This window comes from Podarcis melisellensis, assembly GCF_964234715.1.
Source record: "Podarcis melisellensis genome assembly, chromosome: 8".
Lineage (NCBI taxonomy): Eukaryota > Metazoa > Chordata > Lepidosauria > Squamata > Lacertidae > Podarcis > Podarcis melisellensis.
Genome location: NC_138540.1, coordinates 74,474,862 through 74,499,245, shown reverse-complemented (window position 1 = coordinate 74,499,245; position 24,384 = coordinate 74,474,862). Strand labels below are relative to the sequence as shown.

General features: G+C 44.6%; 1 protein-coding gene across 1 annotated transcript; it reads right to left on the bottom strand.

Annotated features, from left to right (window-relative positions):
• Positions 1-458: 458 nt before the first annotated feature.
• Positions 459-22,691, bottom strand: LOC309375258 (uncharacterized protein). Its single transcript, XM_081920901.1, has 6 exons — positions 22,255-22,691; positions 20,142-20,294; positions 18,605-18,733; positions 6,354-6,506; positions 3,482-3,610; positions 459-979 (listed from the first exon to the last, which is right to left on the bottom strand). Exons 1-6 carry the CDS (start codon positions 22,430-22,432, stop codon positions 885-887), a joined length of 837 nt encoding a protein of 278 aa, XP_081777027.1. The 5' UTR covers positions 22,433-22,691; the 3' UTR covers positions 459-884.
• Between the last annotated feature and the right edge of the window lie 1,693 nt (positions 22,692-24,384).

Here is a 24,384-nt window from a genome sequence, read left to right as displayed (position 1 = left end):
TGTCATGTGTTTTTATTTCCACCAGGGGGAGGCGGGAACTCGCTACGCAATTATGGGTTTACACAATAAAATGGGAACCAACTGAATCCGCCCATCCATATTTGTTTGTTGCATTTATATCTCATCTTTTCCTTCAAGGAGCTTAAGGTTGTATACATGGTTCTCCCTCTCCTCAACTAATCCCCACTAAAATCCTGCAAGGTAGGTTAGACTAAAAGGCAGAGACTGGCCCAAGGTGACCCAGAGAGCTTCATGGCCATTTGGGGATTTGAACCCTGCTTTCCCAGGTCCTAATTCAACAATTATTGAAGGGGCGAAGGCACCACAGCTGTTAGGAGTTGGCTCCTATGGGTAGATAGACTGCATGGGAACTGGTGGTGTTTGCATGTTCATTGCAAATTTCAAAATAGCACACCATTAAAAACTGAAATTGCACATACATGAACCATACAATAAACCACATGCCTGAGAATTATATTTATAAAATATAATGCAATCTAAACATTAGAAATATGTGTCCATATGAGTTCTGCCAAGAGAAATATATTGACTGATTTTAACAAAGAGAAGAGTTCAGGTGGGAGAGGGGTATTTCACTGAAGAGGAAAAATATCTCCCCAAGTAACGATCTTTCCAGGATTACTGAGCAGCACTGAGACACAAAGGGATTACTCAGCAGTGCCCAAAGTGTTGTAGGCAAAAAGAAGTTTTTCCAATGGATTGCCATGTCATAATGAGTCCAGGCAGAGGAGATCTCAAAGGAGATGAAGATTGTGATCTGCCCTGCTTGAGGTCACTTCACAGCCTCACATGTCCATGGAGCAAATAGGTCTGGGGGTTTAGAGTCCACTTTGGAGAGCGATGGAGCTTGCAGGCCTCGGCTTCTAGGCTGTCTCATCCGGCATTTGTGTATCTTCAACGCGGCCTGAGCTTGCAACTTCCCAGAGTGAAAACTTGTGGACCAGACCATTGTAAACAGCTGGAAGAGAAAGCAGCAAAAAGAAATTGGAAATTGTTTCTTTTGCTTTCTTTTATTACATAAAGAACAAAAAACCAGCATTACTATAAAACCCAACCGCCTATGTGGTGGTTGAATTACATCAGAACTTACTTCTCCTTAAGTTTCCGTATTCCAGTTAACGTGGCAGCTCCCATTACCACATGCAAACATAGCAACCGAAATATTTTATAACGTGAAGGAAGTCTCACATTCTCCTCTTTTGCGCTGTGCATAATAATGTCTTTCCATTAGAAATTGCGAGGGACACTCAGGGCACTTCCAGATGAACTGTGCATTGAGCATAAAGAAGTAAGAAAAGGTGTGCTGGATCAGTCCAGAGGCCCATGTAGCCCACCATCCTGTTCTGAGAGTGGCCAACCAGAGGCCTAGGAGAAACCCTCAAGCACAAGAGCACACTCCACACTTGATATTCCCAGCAACTGGAGGTAGGACATTCATCCAGATTTGTTTTCAAGGAGATCAGGTGATGTTGGCTACTGAGTTAGCATTTGTTCTGATTTGTTAGCAGGGAGCTGAGATGATGTTTATGCTGCATTTTGCCCATCAATTTTCTTATCCCCAAAAGTCTGGTCTTCGGGAGAAGCCGATTTGTCGAAAAGAACTCCAGACCAGCTTTTATTGAACTTGCTGGTATGTGATTGAATCCCATCCTAAAATAGCAACTGCTTGGAAACATCAGCAGAAGCTGTTCTTCACATGTAGCAGGGGTGCCATCTGGGGGAAGGGCAGGGGAGCTGAGGCCCCCCCCAAAAAATTTCAAGGAGGGGACTGGGCCCCCTCAATCTTCTGAAGCAACCATGTGCATGCCAAATGTGCAGGCAGTACAGTGTGTTCATGTACCTTGCGCATGACATGTCAGCACGTTGCACGGCATGTGTGAGTGACGTTGGCACATTGTACAGAATGCATGCATGCATGGCATGAGCACATCACATGGCATTGCCCCCCCCCAATTGCCAGGGCAGCAGTCAGAGGCAGATGCAAAAATGAGACAGCAATCACTGGCAGATGATACAACTCTGATGGCAGAAAGTAAGGAGGAATTAAAGAACCTCTGAATGAGGGTGAAAGAGGAGAGCGCAAAATATGGTCTGAAGCTCAACATCAAAAAAACTAAGATCATGGCCACTGGTCCCATCACCTCCTGGCAAATAGAGGGGGAAGAAATGGAGGCAGTGAGAGATTTTACTTTCTTGGGCTCCATGATCACTGCAGATGGTGATAGCAGTCACGAAATTAAAAGACGCCTGCTTCTTGGGAGAAGGGCAATGACAGGCCTAGACAGCATCTTAAAAAGCAGAGACATCACCTTGCCAACAAAGGTCCGTATAGTTAAATCTATAGTTTTCCTGGTAGTGATGTATGGAAGTGACAGCTGGACCATAAAGAAGGCTGATCGCTGAAGAATTGATGCTTTTGAATTATGGTGCTGGAAGAGACTCTTGAGAACCCCACGGACTGCAAGAAGATCACACCTATCCATTCTTAAAGAAATCAGCCCTGAGTGCTCACTGGAAGGACAGATCCTGAAGCTGAGGCTCCAATACTTTGGCCACATCATGAGAAGAGAAGACTCCCTGGAAAAGACCCTGATGTTGAGAAAGATTGAGGGCACAAGGAGAAGGGAATGACAGAGGACAAGATGGTTGGACAGTGTTCTCGAAGCTACAAACATGAGTTTGACCAAACTGTGGGAGGCAGTGGAAGACAGGAGTGCCTGGCGTGCTCTGGTCCATGGGGTCATGAAGAGTCAGACACGACTAAACAACAACAAGGGAACCACATAGCAGACCAATAAGCCTGCATAACTGGCAACAATCCATTAGGAAAATCTCCTGCTCAAGCCCCACTAAAATAAAGATGTTCTGCACAGGTACATTTCTCCATTTCAGAACACTTATGCCCAAGGAAAGAGCCCCCTGTGAGTTATAAATAGGTACAGTGTCAAAGGTATACAATGGGCTCCTTGTTATGCTCAAGGCCACATTCGCACCATCTATTTAAAGCAGTATCATTCCACTGTAAATAGGCATGGCTTCTCCCAAAGGATTCTGGGAGCTGTAGTTTGTGAAGGGTGCTCGGAGCTGTTGGGAGACCCTCTATTCCTCTCCCAGAGCTACAGCTCCCAGAGTAGTTTAACAATCAATCCTTCTTGATGGGGAATGCAGAAACTAGAAGCACAGGAAAGAGAAGGCACAGATAAAGCAAAAAGTCAAAGCCTTAGACTTCTCAATACCACCACAGTGAGCAACACAGTTTCCTACAAGGTGGAAGGAATATAATTAAGGGTGAGGTCTCTATATTATGATTTATATTGTGATTTTATTCTGTATTCTGGATATAGGGCAGTATATAAATTAGAAGAAGAAGAAGAAGAAGAAGAAGAAGAAGAAGAAGAAGAAGAAGAAGAAGAAGAAGAAGAAGAAGAAGAAGAAGAAGAGGCCCCCCGCTGATACTTACCTGCCAAGAAGGAAAAAGCAGAGGTGAAACAGCTTAAGTAAAAAGCAAATTTCCCAGAAGGATGTGCAGAGTCTGACTTCCGATCAACTTGGACCCCAAATACCACCACAGCAATTAGCGAACAGATTGCTACAAAATACAAAGGAGATACTTAGAATTCCATTTTGATAAGTGATGGAGAAATCTGTTGTTTGACTCCAGCTCCCATAATCCTTGACTGTGGGCCATGCTGGCTGGAGCTGGTGGGGGCTAAAGTCCAACAAAATCTGGAGGTCCACAGGTTCCCCACCTCTGGCCTCTGTGTGATATTTTTAGAGACCTGAAAGAGGGGGAATTCTTAAACTCTAATGCATGGTCCCTAAGTATAATTTTGAGGCAGAGTGTGCATGAAAGTGCTCATATTAATGGGAGGGGCAGAAGATACCCAAATGTGTTATGTTTGGGGAATTTTTTGGCAAAAATGTTTGCTCATGAATTTTCATGATTAAAAAAACAGCAACACAAGCTGAAACGGAAATGGGGTGAACTGAAAGATTGGAAAATTGTGAAACTGACAGACAGGACCTTCTTACTGATGGCCCCTTGGCTCAAACTCAGCCTCTCGGGGGGCTAATTTCACCTATTCTCTGCCAAGATTTAAAAAGATTATCAAAACCGTTCTGTTTAAGATGTGCTTTATATTATACATGACCCCCAAAGTTTTAGAATGCTGCTTTTTCAAAAAGGTAAGGCTGAAATCCAACCCTCTCCCCCTCCCCAATTTGCTGCAACTGAGGTGAGGTAGATGTTGGATGAGACATAGGTATCCCCACCTCTGCCAGCCCAACAGAGCTCTGCTGGCCTCTATCCATGGAGTGATGCTGCCATCACACCTCTGGCACTGAGCTTCCAGATCTACACAATAAAATGGTGGCTGGGTGGAAGTTCCAGTGGGGGGAATCTAACCTGTGGCAGCCTGGCAAAAACCCTCAATGAGATTATGCTGTGTTCTGGTCTGATGACAGGACCAATGTGGGGCGGGGTGTGTGGATTTCTGGATTGCGGACAGCTCCAAGGGAGCAACCTAATCCAACAAACCCAACAAAGGCACAAAGCTACACTTGCAGCAACTGCAAGCTGGCTTCCTCACTGGAAGAGAAGGTACAGCACCTTGAGGTCCAGCTATCCACATTTCAAGCTACTGGCCAAGATGTGGAATTTCTCAACAGAGCAGAGTCAACTGTCCTGGAACAGCGGCACAGGCAAGCTGCTCCCAGGAAGGAGGAAGATTGCCTGTTGCAGGTGATAAAGCCCTGGATGAAAGCGACACACGGAAGCAGGACTGCCAGGAGCCATGCTGTGTCACTGGAGCTGCAAAATCAGATCCATGCTGTCATGTCGGATACCAATTCTGGACCAAAGGATCAAGGACAGCAGTTGCAGACCTCTGAATACACCGAGGTGGTTGTGGAAGCCATAGTGTACCAAACTATTCCTGCCACTCCCCAGAGGAGGAAGTGATGTTTCACTGCTCTTCCCTAAAAACAGCTGCATCACCCGCTAGACTGGGAGTGGCCGCCGAGACCACATAACGCTGGTCCTGAAAGACCTACATTGGCTCCCAGTACGTTTCCAAGCACAATTCAAAATGTTGGTGCTGACCTTTAAAGCCCTAAACGGCCTCGGCCCAGCACTGTCAGAGGAACAGGGGTGCGGGGGGAGCGCACTGCCCCCGGCGGCACAATCCCGGTGGGGTGCCATCATGGCTGCCCCCCGCTCTCTGCCCCCCCCCCCGCCAGAGCTTGCAGCTCCGCAACTGTGGCCCAGTATACCTGAAGGAGCGTTTCCACCCCCATCATTCAGCTCTGAGGCCTTCTGGCTGTTCCCTCACTGCAAGATTACAGGGAACCAGGCGGGGGCCTTCTTGGTAGTGGCGCCCACCCTGTGGAATGCCCTCCAACTAGAGGTCAGGGAAATAAACCACTATCTGACTTTTAGAAGGCATATGAAGGCAGCCCTGTTTAGGGAAGTTTTTAATGTTTGGTGTTTTATAGTGTTTTTAATATTCTGTTGGGAGCCGCCCAGAGTGGCTGGCGAAACCCAGCCAGATATTTATACCCCGCCCATCTGGCTGGGTTTCCCCAACCACTTTGGGCAACTCCCAGCAGAATATTAAAGACAAGAGAATAAATTTAATTTAATAAATTAAATAAATTATTATTAGATTGAAATTATTATGTGATACAATTTTGGTGACATCCACACCTTTCATTTGAAGCCCTGTCATACCACTTTAAACAGACATAGTGAAATATACTCAGAGTCGCAAAGTGATTTCATGCTTTTTATTCAGCTCATAGTGGTGAGGAGGAATGAATGAATGTCCCCTCAAAGTATCTGCTTTATATACATTATTTACACAATGGGCTGCACATGATTGGCTAATTCCGGAATTCTACTGTAAGCCAATCAGGTTGTGGATTCACTTCTATCTGGAGCATGATTGGGTGGTTCCTGCTAACCAATCATACTGCTGCATTGTTCTAGGACCAATCAGACTGCTGCATTCTGAATCCTATTGTTCTAGGACCAATCAGACTGCTGCCTTTTGGAGCCTATTGTTCTAGGACCAATCAGACTGCTGCAGTTTGGATCCTATTCAACTCAGTACATAACACATAGCTTTGCCCAAAGAATTCTGGGAGTTCTCAGGGGACTCCTATATGCCTCACAGAGCTACAGTTCATAGAGTGGTTTAACCATCAATCCCTCTTCCCAGGGAACTCTGGGAATTGCAGCTCCTTGAGGGGAACAGGGAGGCTCCTTGTAACTCACGGTGCCTGTCGCAAATTACAGCTTTGTCATATGTATATTTATGCACTTTCCATATTACCTGCAATAAAGCTGAAGATGGAAATGAGCAGCGGCCTGCTAAGAAAGGGAGAGGAGCAGCGAACAATCCACTCCCATGGCATTGATAATGCCAAAGCTACGAAGGACATAATGAGAGCAAGTATCATGAAGATCCGGGTGATATTCAGGGATACTATAAGGAGAGAGAGATAAAAAGGAGAGATATTGTGAGAACGGAGGCTAGTTCCCAGACTTTTCTCCCCCCCCCCTTGCAAGAGCCTGGTCCCAGCCACATCAGTTTGTACTCATGGGGAAATTGGTCAGATCTATCATTTGGCCTTTACTGTTCCTTTGGTGCTACTTCAAAAAGAACAAATTCAGTGACTTCACATGGAATATACAATTGATTTTCAGTCAAAAAGTATGGGTTACACCCCAGTGCTGGCCCTACTAAGAGCAGACCCATTGAAACAGATTCCTCTTTGTAAGAACCCATCTGCACTATACATTTAAACTACCGTAACACCATTTTAAACTGTCATGGCTTCCCACAGAGAATCCTGGGAAGTGTAGTTCATTTAGGATGGTGAAAGTTGTTAGGAGACCCCGATTCTCCCACAGAGCTATAAATGGCAGTGTGCTTTAACCAATGGTCCCTCTTCCCAGGGAACACTCAGAGGTTACCTTGCCCATTGTATAATGTGCAATAGAATAACTTGTGTACCTTTCTTATGTGGAGACGCGTATGATTCAAATGTATGCACTCCTATTTCAAGTTCTAGATGGTTTGCCAGCTACAGACATCAATGACTGGGTATCTGCATTCCATTCCTGGTAAATTCCAGATTGGACTACTGCAATGCACTCTATGTGGGGCTCCCCTTGAAGATGGCTCAGAGGCTGCAACTTGTGCCAAATGTCATCTGGGATGACTGGAGGACCCATATTACACCTATCCTGAAGCATCTGAACTGGCATCCCATGTGCTTCTGAGCCCAATTCAAGGTGCTTACATCAATGCAGGGGCAGCCAATATCTTGCCCTCCAGATGTTGTTAGAATCCAGGTCCTATTCATCTCTGACTGTTGGCCTGCTATGCTGTTTGGGGCTGATGGGAAATCGAGTTCAATGACATGGCTGCTCCAACATTAATGCAGAAAGGGTAAACAACTTGGGCCCCAGATTGCCTTTGAGTTTTAAAAGTAGGAACGAGCTGCTCAGGGCCAGAGTATTTGTACATGCATTGGCAAAGTGCCATGAAATCCAAGAGTTGTGCCCCCAACATCCTTTGGGACATTGCAAGGGATGCTGGGAGGACAGACCATATACTGCAGCTAATTAGAGTAGCAAAACATTTGAGGACAGACCTCTAGAGCAAGTGTGGGGAACCGTCATACCTCCAGAAGTTGCTTAACTCCCACCATCCCTAGTCATTGGCCATGCTTGTTGGGGCTGTTCCCCACAGCTGATCAAGACCTTTATTTTGCAAAGGAAAATGCTGCCCCCATTCTCTCTCATACTTTCAAATGCATGCTCAAATGTCGCAGGTCTACTTTCATATGTTAATAAAACAACAATATTGGTTTTCGTTGCACTCTATATATTGGGGCAGGGTTTGAAATGTCAAGCCCAGGGGCAAATGTGGTCCTTCACCCCTTTCCATCTGGCCTTCAGATTCTCTTCCCAGGTCAGCATCCTGCCTGGTCCTGGTTTGCATCCTTCTTGGATATCCCACCCCCACCCCCGGCTGCAATTTGTCATTGAACATGGATAACACCTTTTTGCATGCCTGGATGGAGGTCAGAGAGGGATGTGCAGGTGTCTGTAGAAGCTAGGCTCTTGTACAAAGATAACATGGTGCCCCACCCACATGTGCCACCCCCCAAGGTTGCTGAAAAGTTTGAGCTAACAACAGCTCCCTAACCCCGCCATATACCATACCATCACGAGTTCCTGTGGGTTGGCATCCATATTTGTCTGAGCAGAGGAGCCAGAGTCCTATAACAAAATGGTCCACATCTGCAATATACGAAGTCCAGGTGGGAGATGCATGGGCAATGACAAGCTGCAGGAAATTAATCATGGAAAAGAGAACGCTGGTGCTTCTGTAGAAAGGACCCGAGGCCACGAATGGCATCTCCACAATTTCCTTCCCAGATAATCTTCCTTTTGCCTCAACTGCAGCCTTAGACAGATAGAGGGGAGCTGGCAAGGGAGGTCCGGAACAGGAGGGACACCCTCCACCCCACCATGGGGATAGCAGCACCCAGTTCTTGCCAAGGGTGGCAGTTTTATACACCTCCCTCCACTCTGGCCTCCAACTGCCATGGAACTTCCATTCTGCTTCTGGAACAGAGCAGTATAGAATGATTCTCAAGAAGTTATGACTGAACCACCTTTGAGATGCCAGGTCATTGCTAAGTAACATGGGAGGCTGCCTTAGGCATGTTTGACCCAATGCTCTGCAATGTCTACATGGACTGGAACCCAGCAGATGTCTTGGACTACAATTCCCATCAGCCCCAGCCAGCTTGGAAGTTGTAGTCTGGAACACCTAGAACAGGAGGTGGAGATTCTGTGAATCCCCCACTGTAGGAGTGCAAATATCCAGAGATGTAGTGATCAGGTGGGATTGGTATGAGGAATTATAACAGATATAGAGTGAGCCATCTGTGTCAGCAATGAAAGCATTGCGTTGACTGGGTTTAAGCTATTTTGATAAGATTCTTGATCAATCTACACCCCTGCATCCCTGTTCCATTCCTCTCTTCCTCACATGTCACGTACACAGCAGTTGCTTCGCCAGGCAGGCATCCTGGGCCATAAAGATAGTGGGCAAGTTTCTTTGATGTATATTAATCTTAGGATGTTAATCTTAGGGCCAGGAAACAGATCTCAAATTAAGGGATAATGGTCACTGTCCTCCTGGCCACCCTTCTTATCATGTCTACTGATTGTTTATAACCTCCGGGGTTGCCAGATGCTCTTCTTTGTAGTTCTGTTCTTTGTTTACCCCAGAAATATTTGTGCTTAATTAGTTTTAGTCGTTTAACTTTCTCCCCACGTGGGTTTGTGGAAATGCTCAGAAGAAATCTGATTGGTTCTTACGAACACTCTGTAAAAAGCGCTTTTGAGAATAAAAACTACCTGGACCAGGGGGCTGCAGACAGGACAAGCACAGAGAGACACGATTATATGTACCCTTCCCAGAGTCTTGCTGGTTCAAGCCTCTGTGTGTATTCTTATTAATCAGAGTTCAATCCTTCCTTTACTTTGCAAATGCAACACCCCACATCAGGTGGAAGGACACCGAGTTATACTCAGTCAATTAGCTGTGCACTGTTCCCTTAAGTCAGTCTTTCTCAACCTGTGGGTCCCCAGATGTTGTTGAACTATAACTCCCATCACCCCTAGCTAGCAAGGCCAGAGCTCAGGGATGATGGGAGTTGTAGTCCAACAACATCTGGGGACCCACAGGTTGAGAACCACTGCCTTAAGTGGAGCAGAGGCAGTCTCAGCACAGATGCACACTCTTCCCTTCCCTTGTCCTAAGAGAAACCCTCCTGTAGGCCTATCTAAAGAAGCCCTGCCAGGGCGTTCCATTGAATGCTGTCAATGAATCAGCTGAATCACCAGTACTTGTGTGGAGCTGGAATTCAGTCACCAAAGGTTCAATGGGCAATAAGGATGCAGGTCTGGTCTGTGCATCCTTCACCAACTTGGCGCCTTTCACTAACAGGGCTCTTTGCTCAACCCTTAGGCCAGGTGTGGGAGAACCTTTGGTTCTCCAGATGTTTCTGAACTACAACTCCCATCATCCCTGGCCATTACGCATGCTTACTGGGGCTGGTGGGAATTGTAGTTTAGGTGTCCTCTTAGGTCAAGGAAAGAGAGGAGAGTGTGTCTCTGGGAAGAGTGGTTGGGCTCCACTTAAGGGAACCGTGAAGAGCTCATTCACCATGACTGAATACAACTCAGTGTCCTTCCAGCTTAAGTGGTGGAGGGAGAACCTGAGAGAAGAAGAAGGTGACAGTTACATAGCTTACCCTCAAAGCTCATCAAGATCCAGGCTAGGTGCACACTGTTACTGATCTGCAAACCGAAGATCAAAGGGGAAAGATAACAAGAGGGATACACCCAGTGCTGTACTTACAAAATACCCTGTGCTGTTAACAAAGTACCCTTAAAATACAGCTTTTTCTGTGGGTAGCAGCTACTTGCCTCTTGCTTTTGGGGGGGGGGCTCAGGGGAGTGAGGGGCTAAACCAGCCCTCCAGCTATTGTTGGACTCCAACTCCCATCAGCCACTGCAAGAATGGCCATCGGTCAGAGATGACAGGAGCTGTGCTCCCGCCATATCTGGAAGGCTCCAGATTCTGCTTTCCTCCACTAAACAGCTGAAGAGGAACTGTGAGGAAAAACTGTTTTAATTGGGGTTGATTTGGATGGGGAATTATTTAAGTACCATGGGTGGCTCTGGGTTAAACCACAGAGCCTAGGACTTGCCGATCAGAAGGTCGGCGGTTCAAATCCCCGTGACAGGGTGAGCTCCTGTTGCTCGGTCCCTGCTCCTGCCAACCTAGCAGTTCGTAAGCATGTCAAAGTGCAAGTAGATAAATAGGCACCGCTCCGGGGGGCAGGTAAACAGTGTTTCCATGCACTGCTCTGGTTCACCAGAAGTGGCTTAGTCATGCTGGCTACATGACCCAGAAGCTTTATGCCGGCTCCCTCGGCCAATAAAGCGAGATGAGCGTCACAACCCCAGAGTTGGCCACGACTGGACCTAATGGTCAGGGGTCCCTTTACCTTTTACCTCCACAACTGATTTGGTTTTCTTGTTGGTACTGTACTTGTTTTTTTGGGGGGGGCAGATTTTATATCAGATTTTTTTTTTGGTATATATTGTATTATGCTTTATTATGTGATTCACTCACTTTGTAAATATTATTTCCCCATACTTCTGTGAATTTCAAGAATCCTCCAGGCATGCTTCCAACTTCCTCATATTCCTCAGCGGCCCCATTTTGGCTACAAATGTACAGCCCTCTTCACCCAAGTTTGATATTACCTGCCTAAAGGTACCCCTGACCATTAGATCCAGTCGCGGACAACTCCGGGGTTGCGGCACTCCTCGCGCTCTATAGGCCAAGAGAGCTGGTGTTTGTCCGCAGACAGCTTCAAAGTCATGTGGCGTGACTAAGCTGCTTCTGGTGAACCAGAGCAGCGCACGGAAATGCCATTTACCTTCCCGGCGCAGTGGTACCTATTTATCTACTTGTTCTTTGACGTGCTTTCGAACTGCTAGGTGGGCAGGAGCAGGGACTGAGTAACGGGAGCTCACCCCGTCGTGGGGATTCGAACTGCCGACCTTCCGATCTGCTAGCCCTAGGCTCTGTGGTTTAGACCACAACGCCACCCGCGTCCCCATCTATCTGCCTAGTTATTTATAAATATAAATATACCCTACACACACACACCATCACACAGACAAAATGGAGAGGATCCCAATGGCATAACAGGAAAGTATTCTGGTCAGTAAAGGGATATTTAATAGCAATAGATGGGGTGGGAGGTACACGTCTATCCATTGAAGTACAGTTAGCAGAAACATATCGAGTGAATGGACGAGAGTCCAGGTAACAAAAGGAATATTTCATTGATCAAGAAAAGTGCTCCTGAAGTAAAATGTTCTCCAGTGTTGCTGGGTAGCACAAAGCAAGGAAGGGAGATCTTCAGTAGTTCCCAAAGTGTTCAGAAAATCAAAGAGTCCTCCCAACTGGATGGCAGAGGACATCTCAAAGAAGCTGGTGCAGATGGTGAACTGCCCTGCAAGGATGAGGCTCCTCCACTGAGCATGCGCACACGATGAGATGAATTTGGATATTAAGAACCTGGTTCATTCAGAGCAGAGAAGGCCGCACAGCCTTATGTCTTTCTGGAAGCAGCACAGGTGTTTCGATATCCGGGCCAACGTGAGTGGTTGACGTTCCTGTCCCCCACACTGAGAACTTGTAGCAGAAGAAGTTGTAAATACCTGGGAGAGAAGTGGTGGAAAGAGGCTTAAAATTGTGAGGAGCACTCCGCAGGTGTTTACCACCAGCAGACAGTGGCTGCCTCCATTGTGAGATGAAGGAGACCACTCTGGCAGCCAACTAGCCATGATGGCATTGCGCTGCCTCCACTGTCGGAGGCAGCCATGCATCTGAATAGCCATGCAGGAAACCACTGGAAGGGAAAGGCCTCTTGTGCTCAAATCCTGCTTGCGGGTTTCCTGCAGGCCTCTGGTTGGCCCCTGTGGGAACAGGATGTTGAACTAGATGAAATGAAATACTTTATTGTCACTTGTACAACTTGTATACAGTGAGATTACACGTGCACCCCCCACTCAGCTCTCTTAGTCTTAATTCCCCTCATTTACTGACGCACACCCACCAAACCCGAAAGTCAGTTGCCCTGTTGTTATCTTTTCATTCAGCAGCCTCACAGCTCATGGATAGAAGCTGTTCTTTACCCTGTTGGTGCGACTAATCATGCTTCTATATCTTCTGCCCGAGGGCAGGAGATCAAGGAAGTGCCAGCCAGGGTGTGAATCATCCCTGAGAATTTTCCTCTCTCTCTTGAGGCAATGTTCTTCCTCAATGTCATCCAGTGGATTTATGGGACAGCCCATAATATCTTGTGCTGTATTCACCACCCTCTGTAGGCACTTCCTATCAGTTGAGGTCAAACCAGCGTAGCACACCGTGATGCAGTATGAAAGGACACTTTCTATTATGGACCAGTCGAAGGAGATCATCAAATGTTGATTGACATTGTTCTTTCGCAATACTCTGAGAAGATGGAGCCTCTGTTGGGCTTTCTTAACCACCTGGGTTGTACTGATTTTCCAAGTAAGGTCTTCACTGAGATAAACTCCTAGGAATTTAAAGGAAGAGACTTTCTCCACACAGCCCTCCACAGCAGGGCTAGTTTTCCATTGGCCTCACCCAGCTGGTTCTTATGTTAACTTGAGGTGCCTGGAGAGCGGCAGACCTCAGACAGATGGGAACCTCAGCATAGCTGCATATTACATATTAAGCCTGGGGCGGGCAAACCTTTTCAGACAGAGGGCCACAGTCCTTTCTGAGCAACATGCTGGTGGTGGGCTGGACCAGAGGCAAAAGAGGCAGAGCAACTACAGTCAAACCTCGGTTTTTCAATGTCTCGTCTGTTTTGGATGCCGAATGCTGAAAACCGTGAAGTGAATGCTTCTGTTTTCGAATGCACCTTGGAAGTCGAATGGCTTTCTCAATTTCCCCCATTGAACTTGCTGACAGCCTTTTGATCCTTGGTTTTCAAATGTTTCGGAAGTCAAACTTCCGGACTTCCGGAATGGATTATGTTCGCAAAGTGAGGTTCTACTGTACAGTGGTACCTCAGGTTAAGAACTTAATTTGTTTTGGAGGTCCGCTCTTAACCTGAAACTGTTCTTAACCTGAGGTACCACTTTAGCTAATGGGGCTCCCGTTGCTGCCGCCACCGCGTAATTTCTGTTCTCATCATAGTTGTCAACTTTCAGATTTGAAAATAAGGGATCAACAGCCTCACCTGTCCCAGGGACAGTCTACAGGATATCTAACAATCCGGGATAGCAGCAGGAAGCAGCGGGAAATGGCACTGGAATAAGGGAATTTCCCACAAAAAAGGGAATGTTGACAGCTATGGTTCTCATCCTGAAGCAAAGTTCTTAACCCGAGGTACTATTTCTGGGTTAGCGGAGTCTGTAACCTGAAGCATCTGTAACCTGAAGCGTCTGTAACCTGAGGTACCACTGTAATGTAAATTTTACCTTTGTAAAGGAGGCAGGTTCCACACACACTCAAATACCCCTCTCTGTTCTGCACTGAGGCAAGCAAGAGGCATTCTCAAGGCCAATTCAAGGATACCTTCCAACCAGGCAAAAACCCTTGGAAGGAGAAGCAAGGGCTGTGAAGGGTGTAGCCTTGGGAGAGGGGATGTGTCTGAGGAGGAGGAGATGTAGACCCAGTGCCAATGAGAGATGTCTGGGGCCCACATTTGGCCCCTGAACCTGACATTCCCCATTCCTCTCTTTCTTTCATCCTCTGATGAAAAAGAGGTGTGTATTGCCAGCCTAGTGAAGGGCATCTTTCTCTAAATACGCATTTGACCTCACCCGCGGTTTCCTATAGGTGTTATATGATCTCTCAAGCACGCACACAAATATGGCAGTACAGTGGTACCTCAGGTTAATAACTTAATTCATTCTGGAGGTCCGTTCTTAACCTGAAACTGTTCTTAACCTGAGGTATCACTTTAGCTAATGGGGCCTCCTGCTGCCACTGTGCCGCCACTGCGCGATTTCTGTTCTCATCCTGAAGCAAAGTTCTTAACCGGAGGTACTATTTCTGGGTTAGCAGAGCCTGTAACCTGAAGTATCTGTAACCTGGAGCATCTGTAACCAGAGGTACCACTGTACTGTCATGAGCTCTGTGATGGTGTCTTGGAGAGAGTGGTCAGATCAGGAGGAGGGTTGGGAGGAGCTTGGATGTGAGAACCATATGACCCTGAGAAAGGTCCCAGCAGGGTTTGGAAGGCAATGCCTGTGAAACAGTTTCAGTGGCAGAGGAGAAGGTCTGCAGGCAGGGAAGCAAGGATGTGGTTCCTGAAGAAGGGCTGCCTCACCCGCAGTTGCCCATAAATCACCCCCGAGTTTGAAAGAAGGAGGGAGTGGGGGCACTGCGCGGAAACCCCTTGTGTGAGCTCTGGAGCTCCTGGACGCTGCTTTCAAGAGCGAAACTAGCTGCGTTGCTTAAGATAAAAAAAATTGGAGAAGTAAATGCACATGTTTCGAGCGAGGTCAGGAGTGTATTATCTGCTAAATAAATCTACCACTGAGAAGATAGAGTGATGGGACAGAATGAACAGAAGACTGCATCAAAGAATCACAGCCATGTTGGTATGTTGAATGGAACGGAAAGGAGGGGGAAAACTTTCTTCTTTTTCAATATGATTTACCTAACAACCCCGCCCCCTTAGAAGAACCGTCACAATCGTTTATGATAAAATGTTTGGAGAAGGCGGGGATAGAGGGCGATTTTCTGAAAGGAATACAAGCTATATATTCAACTCAATCGGCCAAATTGGTAATAAATAATAACCTGACAAACCAATTCAAGATAGAAAAGGGAACAAGACAGGGCTGCCCTCTCTCCCCGCTTTTATTCATTATGGTTTTAGAAATATTGGCGAATAAAATTAGAACCTCATCTGAGATACGAGGAATTAGAATAGGATTGAAGGAATTTAAGCTAAAGGCCTACGCAGATGACCTGATATTATCCTTGGAAGAACCTCGAGAGAGTATTGGCAAAGCGTTAGAGATCCTGGAAGAATACGGCAAGCTATCCGGCTTTAAACTAAACAAATTGAAGACAAAAATGCTGACAAAAAATCTGAAAAGTGAAGAAAAAGAAGAACTAGAAAGAAAATACGGAATAAAAATTACAAAAAAATAAAATATTTAGGAATCTGGCTTACATCAAAAAATATAAACCTAATTGAAGATAATTACTCGGTAGTTTGGAAAGAGATCAAAAGAGATTTCGATGTCTGGAATAGAGTCAATTTATCGTGGCTAGGTAGGATGGAGGCGATAAAGATGGTCGTGCTTCCTAAGATGTTGTTCCTTTTCCAAAACATCCCAATAATTAGGGGGTCTAAACTGTTTAAAGATTGGCAATGGACTCTCTCCAGATTCATCTGGCAGGGTAGAAGACCAAGGATTAGATTTAAAATTCTTACGGACCGAAAGGAAAGAGGGGGCTTCGCTGTTCCAAATTTAAAGTTGTATCATGAGGCCGCATGTTTATGCTGGGTCAAAGATTGGATCACTCTAGAAAATAGTGACTTACTGGACTTGGAAGGGGCGGATAATAGATATGGCTGGCATGCCTATCTATGGCAGAGCAAAGGGAAAGTCCATAGGGGATTTTCGAGTCACATCATTAGAGGCCCCTTGTATGAAGCCTGGGAAAGGAACAAAAAACTACTGGAATGGCGAACCCCCTGGTGGCTGTCCCCAATTAATATTATAACAACTAAAAATATAAATACGGGAGTAAAGAATTTAACATATGAGGACCTATTGGTAAGATCGGAAGACACGTGGAAATTAAGACCGTACGAGGAGCTGAAGGGAAAACTGACAGTTTGGCTACAGTACTATCAAATCAATGCCCTATGGGCGGAAGATAAAAAAATTGGAATGAACGAAAAAAAAATCGAAATTTCAGATTGAAATAATTGAAGGTAACTCTAAATTATTATCTAAAATGTACAACATACTATTGGAGTGGGACACAAAGGATGAGGAGATCAAAGAAGTCATGGTTAAATGGGCGATAGATTTAGGACATAGCATAGCCTATGAGCAGTGGTCAAAACTGTGGGAGAAGGGAATAAAATTTACGGCGTGTGCCGCAATCAGGGAAAACATAGAAAAGATGATTCACAGATGGTATTTAACACCAGAAAAACTGAACAGGATATATAAGATTGGTAGCGGGGTCTGCTGGAGGTGTAAAGTAAAGGAGGGTAATTTCATGCATATGTGGTGGGCCTGTGAGGAAATTAAAAAATTCTGGGATACTATATACAACGAGTTAAAAAAAATATTAAAATACACATTTCCAAAAAGACCAGAGGCCTTTCTATTAGGCATCATAGGAGAGGAGATTAAGAAAGAAGACATAGTTTTGTTCCAGTACTCAACAGCAGCGGCCAGACTGCTAATTGCTCAAAAATGGAAAAGCACGAGCACCCCAACGATGATGGAATGGCAAAATAAACTATATGACTTCTTTGAATTGGCAAATATGACGCAGAAAATCAGAAACCAAAAGAATACAAAGTTAAGGGACGATTGGGCTAAATTTATGGTATATATAGAAAGAAATTATGAAAACATACCAACTATAGTAGGTCTATTATAAAACTTTCGATGTTTCAAGTTATTAAACAACAACAGCTGTAAAAATGGAATTTTGTAAAAATTAGGAATCCGGAATCAAGAGGGATGGAAGTCGAACTGTAAATGTAATGTGCTATGTTGTCTTGTTTTCTCTCTACTTTTTTTTCTCTTTTTTACTTTTTCCTTTTTCTCTTTTTTTCACATCTATTTACTTTTGTTATGTGTATGCATTAAACGAAACTTAATAAAAAGAACTTAAAAAAAAAAAAAAGAAGAACCGTCACAATGACTGATAGCAAGTGAGACTGAAAAATAAACTGTGTGGAAATAAAAAATACTAATAAAAGGTTTTACTCTGTGAAAGATCTGGAAAGAAGGGAGGCTTTCTTGTGGCGTAGTTACAAAAGCGATCCGCCATTAAGAGGCAGATCTTGTTGCAAGATTTGCAGTCTTGGGGGGGGGGGTGAGCCACTCTTCTGTTATCAGGTTTGGATAGTAAATTTGAAAGGGCAATAACCCTTCTGGAAAGACTGATTTATGGTGCAACTGGTCTGTGAAAATTAAGGAGCAGACGCCTAGATTGTATTTCATCAGAACTGACTAAAATGGCAACTGCTGCTTGAACAGGACTTTTGGATTCTTGGATCTATGTGAGATGAATTACGGGAGAGCATTACAAAGTTCACAAAGAAATATAAACAAGGCTGTTTCTTTCAGCTCGCTTGTGGAGACAACTCAGAGGTTATTAAGAAGAAAAAGGATAACGACAAGGAGATGAGAAGATGGGACTGTGAACATCAAAGCAGCAGAAATATAAGATGATTGGACTCCTACTGAACTCGAAGCATGGGTACCCCCCACAAAAAAATTAAAATTTGGTTTAATATTTGGACTTTGTGATATGTATTGATATAATTTGGAATAATTAATATAATGTAAACAGACTGCCCAATCCATTAAAAAAGTGTGTGTTGGATTGTCCCATCTCTGAACTCATAGAATAATAGTTCATAGTCCACCTTGTAAGTAAATGGGCTGAGCTCTTGAGAGCAGGTGGGCAACAAGGGACTCAGCTACATTACTAAAGGAACAATGATTTGAATGTGCTATAAATATAATTTGTACACTTTTTCCATATATTTTTAAACGATCTAATTTCTGACATTTATAGTGGGGGTGTTTCCTGTGTACCCTAGCAGCCTACAGAGCCGATTTGGCTCCCTTTCCTTTCTTTGGCCTGCCAGAGAGTGACACACCAACACAGGAGATTTCACAATATTAATCTTAGCCTTTCAGGAATAATGTTCATCCCTTCACACTCACCTGTCAAGAAACACAGGATGCAGATGCCACAGCTTAAGTAGAAAGCCCATTTCTTAGAAGGAGGCACAGTTGTTGATAACTGGTTGACTTTTATGTGAAACACCACCACAGCAACCAGCACAAAGATTCCTGTGGAATTAATTGTTTGATTAATAGAGGTATTCCTGTCTTGTTAAATATCAAGGCACCTTTAAAACATAAAAGCACCATATATATGTAGAGATTGTTGGGATCTCCGCTCGGCCAAGCTGATAAAGCTCATTTTCTTCCCCCGAGCCATTCGGAATCGCCTCCCGACGAATAACGACCTGAGCCTTTGATAAGGCCTCAGGCACATTCTTCATCCAGCAGAGTTTCCAGCACAGGTTGTAAGCAAAGCACAAAGCACTTGCAATTAAAGCTGCAACATGCTAGAGAATGTGTTCAGAAAGGACTCGTAACAGTGTCCTACATGCCAGGTAATGAAATTCCTGCTGATTTATTGTTCAAGGTTGTTCCAAGGGATCAACACTGTACCTATGTACAGAAATTGGGTTTGTACTGAGATTGTACTGACACGCTGCCCAGTGGTGTTCACAGAAACTAACAGAGATGGTCATTAAGGGGATGGACTAAACAAAAATCAAATTGCTGTAAAGGCCTTGCTGGCACAAAAACATATTCAATGACCGCCATCTAGCTGAATCCACTTGGACCTCCATAGCATGGGAGACAGCCTTGACTGAGTTGGGAAGTAAGGTCTCAAACCGTCTTTAAGGTATCCTGGAGCCCAACTTTCAGCACAAGAACCAGGAAACTGACCCCATACCATACCGCTGGTGTCTTAGCCAAAGTGTCAAATGCTACTGGCCAATGGCCATCTGCCCCAATCAGCAGTTCAGCCACTGCACTCTCCAGTTATAGCCATAGCTGGCATGCCAGATGAAGCTGGCAAAAGACACTCCCAGCCACAGGGGTCATTTGGGCCTCTAATGGCAGGTATGTATACAGAAGAGTAACCTCCAGCTCTGTACCTGCTTCCTTAGAGGGATGGAAACCATGTCAGAACAGGCAATGGGCCCATCTTGCAGACCCAGGAACCACCCACCCACAGGGTCTATTGGCCCTCATCCAGTCCATCACTGCAATACGGCACCACTGCAGGGCTTGCACAACCTCTGCTGATTCAGAAATTGTGGAGAAATAGAGATGTGCGCTCCAAAATGCCAAATAGCTGCTCCCAACAGCTTCATATACTGCAGACAAAATGGTGGCCTGCAGGAATGTGTAGTCCACACCCTTCAACTGTCTCGTTTTGAGCAGGACATCCTGGGATTACAAAAGCCATCACAGCTTCTGATTGGATCCTGGAATATCCCCCTTTTTTGTCTGGCATCGCGACAGAGCGACAGACCAAAAGATCCGGGGTGGGGGGAGGTTCGTGCTCTCACACGAATCAATGGCTTGCACCAGAGCACCAGACCAAAACAAACTCCACGCAAAAAGCAAAAGGACGCAAATAACGCCCACCTAAAATTTATTCAGTTCACAATGGTACCTGCAAGGAAGTTGAAGAAGGAAGTAATCAGGGATTTGGGAGGAAAGCAGTAGTTGCAGTGGATGACGTGGTCCCATTCCACTGCCCATAGCATAGCTGAGACAGATGCAAGTGTTGCTAGCACCATGAAGCTTCGGATGAGGTCCAGGTGCACTAAAAGAAAAAGGGGGAATTTTGTGAAAGTTATTCTTCTCTTCCATCATCCAAAGGTGGGGAGGAGTGGAGATTTGGCTAACTGGATAGGTGTGGCAACAAAGATTTTATTCTATGGCTCTCTAGTTGTGGGGTGTGGTCGGCAATGGGTTTGAATCAATTCATAACAACACAGATTAAACAAATATATTTCCAAGGGTTCCTGCCCCCCTCCCTCAAGAAAAATCCTGTGGGAGCGTGTCATTATACAAAGCAGTTCCCTTTCCTACGAAATTTAGACCTGCAGCACTCAAAACGAGGTGTGGTATTTGAAATAATGTAGTATAAAGGGAGAGCCTGTGTATCTTCCATGAAAAAACATGTAGGACTTAGATGCATATCTCTCCACAGAGGTAGGGCTGGCAAGGGGGCTGGCAAAGGATGAACCATAATCCACAGATTGCCAGCTTTAAGAGAGAGGGAGGATTTCTAACATTTGTAGTGCCTGAGATTTAAGACAGGATATTCTCAGAGTGGTTTAACAATCAGTCACTCTTCTCAGGAAACTCTGGGAACTGCAAGTCTGGGAGGGGAAGAGGGAGTCTCCTAACAACACTCAGGGCCCATAATAACAAACCACAGCTCCCAGAATTATTCGGAGGAAGCCATGACTTTTGAAAATGGCACCACGGTGCTTCAAATGTACAGTGAATATGGCATTGTGTCATGTCTGTGTTGTTTTCCGATAAGCAGCTAGGACCTTTGGGCAAGCTTTTTGCTGCTTTGGGTGAGACAGAGTCCTGGGCATCGTGGTAAATGATGCAGCAACAAACAAGCATGAAGCCAAAACCAAGGCAATGGTATAAGATGGAGACATTAGTTGTAAAGGTACGAACCAGCAGATGGCACTAGGCAGAGAAGTTAGAGGATACAAGCTGGAAAACACAGTTAGTTATGTTTTACCTCTCCCAATACAGTGGCTTGGCTCTCTGTCAATCCTACATGATGTCAGAGTGGGGACTATGTCTGCTATAGTGTTCAGATATCCCCAAAAAGAAGAAAGCAGGGCACAGGTTAACGCTCAAGGCATCCAGTCTAGACAGGCCAGCTTCTTCAGCCACAGTGTTTGGGAGCATTCAGATGTGGGGAATATTGTGTTAGTTTTCCTGGTGATAACCCTAGCACCACCATTTTCTAACATTCTTTTCACATTGCAGTACTGTGGCATTATGTAGCCATGACCTTTTGACCAATATACCTGCAGGTCATGCTAAATTTCTCTTGCACCAGTGGATGTGGTTTGAAGCAGCAGTGAACATCACTGCACCCCACCTTTCACAGTCAACCCCTTTTCCTGGGGAACTCTTGGACTAGTAACTTTCATACACAGCAGCAGTTGAAGAGGCAAAATATTTTGCTCTGGCCCTGCAGATTAGAGGTGAAGAACTGATAGCTCTTCAGAAGTTGTTGGGGCCTTCAGCTACCACCAGCCCCAACCAGCATGGCCAGTGGTCAAGGATGATGGGAGCTATAGTCCAACAAAACCTGGAATGCTATCAGTTTTTCATCCCTGCTGTGGATAATTTGGCTACTTTGCAACAGTGTTCTTTCTTTTCTTTCTTCTTTCTAAAGGGTGCTTCAAATCACAATAAATCACCGTATTTTTTGCTCTATAAGACGCACCAGACCACAAGACGCACCTAGTTTTTGGAGGAGGAAAACAAGAAAAAAATATTCTGAATCTCAGAAGCCAGAACAGCAAGAGGGATCGCTGCGCAGTGAAAGCAGCAATCCCTCTTGCTGTTCTGGCTTCTGGGATAGCTGTGCAGCCTGCACTCGCTCCATAAGACGCACACACATTTCACCTTTCTTTCTAGGAAGAAAAAAGTGAGTCTTATAGAGCAAAAAATATGGTATATTCTACATTCATATGTCAAACAAAACCACAATACTGATTTTTGTTTTGCCCCATCTACCATACCATCATGAGGTCTCAGGGGCTTGCATCCAAATTTTTCTGAGCAGATGGTCCAGAGGCCAGCATGATACTCGTCTACTTGAGAATCAGTCATCATCCAGCCATGAGATGCATGGACAATGAAGAGCAGCACAATGTGGATGAGGGAAAGTGAAAAACCTACGGCCCTGTGCAGAGACATTGGGCCTAAGTTAGGACAGGCTTTGCTTGTATTTCCCTTTAACCCAATCTTTGCCTTGCCCTAGAATTACACAGGAGGTGGGGGCAGGTAAAGTACAGTGCAAGAAGGGTGCTAGGATAATGTTTATTTCCCGTTACTTCTATCATTCTAAGACTCCAACTGCCATGGAACTCCCATGCTCTTGGTAAAACAGAACCTGGGCAGGTTCATATGAGCATATCTGCAATGCTTCACTCAAGTTAAGGCCAAAGAGAGGTTGGGGGGTGGAAGCGAAGGCACAGAAAAAACTCAATATGGAGGCCAAATGGCCGAAATATTGGGAAATTTTGGAACAAGATGGAGACAAAATAAAACTGCAGAGCTTTGAAAAATTGAAAAACAAAGTGCGAGATTGGCTCCATTATTACCAAATAATGGAGGCATACAATTTGGACAAAAAAGTTGGTTTCCAGGTGGAAAAATCAAAATTGGAAACAGAATTGTTAGATTCAAAAATTAAGAATTTGTCAAGAATGTATAACTTGCTGTTGAAATGGAACACTCAGGACGAAATGGTGAAATCAGCTATGATCAAATGGGCACAAGACATTGGACATAACATAATGATGGCTGACTGGGAACAGTTATGGACCACAGGTATGAAATTCACGGCATGTAATGCCCTAAGAGAAAATTTAATGAAAATGATTTATAGGTGGTACATGACACCAGTCAAGCTTGCAAAAATTTACAATTTACCCGACAATAAATGTTGGAAATGTAATGAGACTGAAGGTACATTTTTTCACCTTTGGTGGACATGCCCAAGGATTAAGACATTCTGGGAGATGATTTATAATGAAATGAAAAAGGTATTTAAATATACCTTCCTGAAGAAACCAGAGGCCTTTCTCCTGGGCATGGTCGGCCAATTGGTGCCAAAGAAGGACAGATTTTTTTTAATGTATGCAACAACAGCAGCAAGAATACTCATCGCAAAATATTGGAAGACACAAGATTTACCCACCCGGGAAGAATGGCAGATGAAGTTGATGGACTATATAGAACTGGCGGAAATGACTGGCAGAATCCGAGACCAGGGAGAAGAGTCAGTGGAAGAAGACTGGAAAAAGTTTAAAGACTATTTACACAAATACTGTAAAATCAATGAATGTTAGAAAAATGTTGGAATGAAGTTATATGGCTTTAGTAGAAATGTTATAAGGAATTAAGTATAAATAGATTATTAGAGTATTAAAGGAAAAAATAAGGTTAGAATATGTTAAGATAATTATAGGATAGAAAACAGAGGAAGATGGAAAGGAATTGCTGAAACAATTAACAGAAGTGGAATACAAAAAGGGAGGTGTGAGGAGGTCGTGGAAATAAGTGAATGAAAGATAAGATATTGAAATTGTTTGATGTGTTTTAAACTGTTTTTGTTTTGTTTTGTTAGTTTAATGTGTTAGTGTTATGTAGTGCCTTTATATTGTATTGTATTGTTGTTTTTTTGTAGTGTTTAAATTGTTGAAAAAGTAATTTTTTTTAAGGAAACAAGGAACGGGCCTTATCTGTGGTGGCTCTTCGATTGTGGAATGCTCTCTCCAAGGGAGGCTCGCCTGGTGCCATCATTACATGTCTTTAGACACCAGGCAAAAACATTCCTCTTTACCCAGGCCCATGGCTATTAAATAATCTATGTCCTGTAGAAGTGTGGGTATTACTATAATTTCACCATTATGCTGTCTGTCAATATGCTTTTTACTGTGTTTTTATCACTGAGGTCTTGTAATGTGTTTTGAATGTTGTACACCACCCTGAGATCTTTTGATAAAGGGTGGTATATAAATTGGACAAAGAAGGAGGAGGTAGGAACTGTAACTACTAGCCTGGGTGTAAGGGGATATTATATAGGTAAAGGGACCCCTGACCATTAGGTCCAGTCATGGCCGTCTCTGGGGTTGCGGCACTCA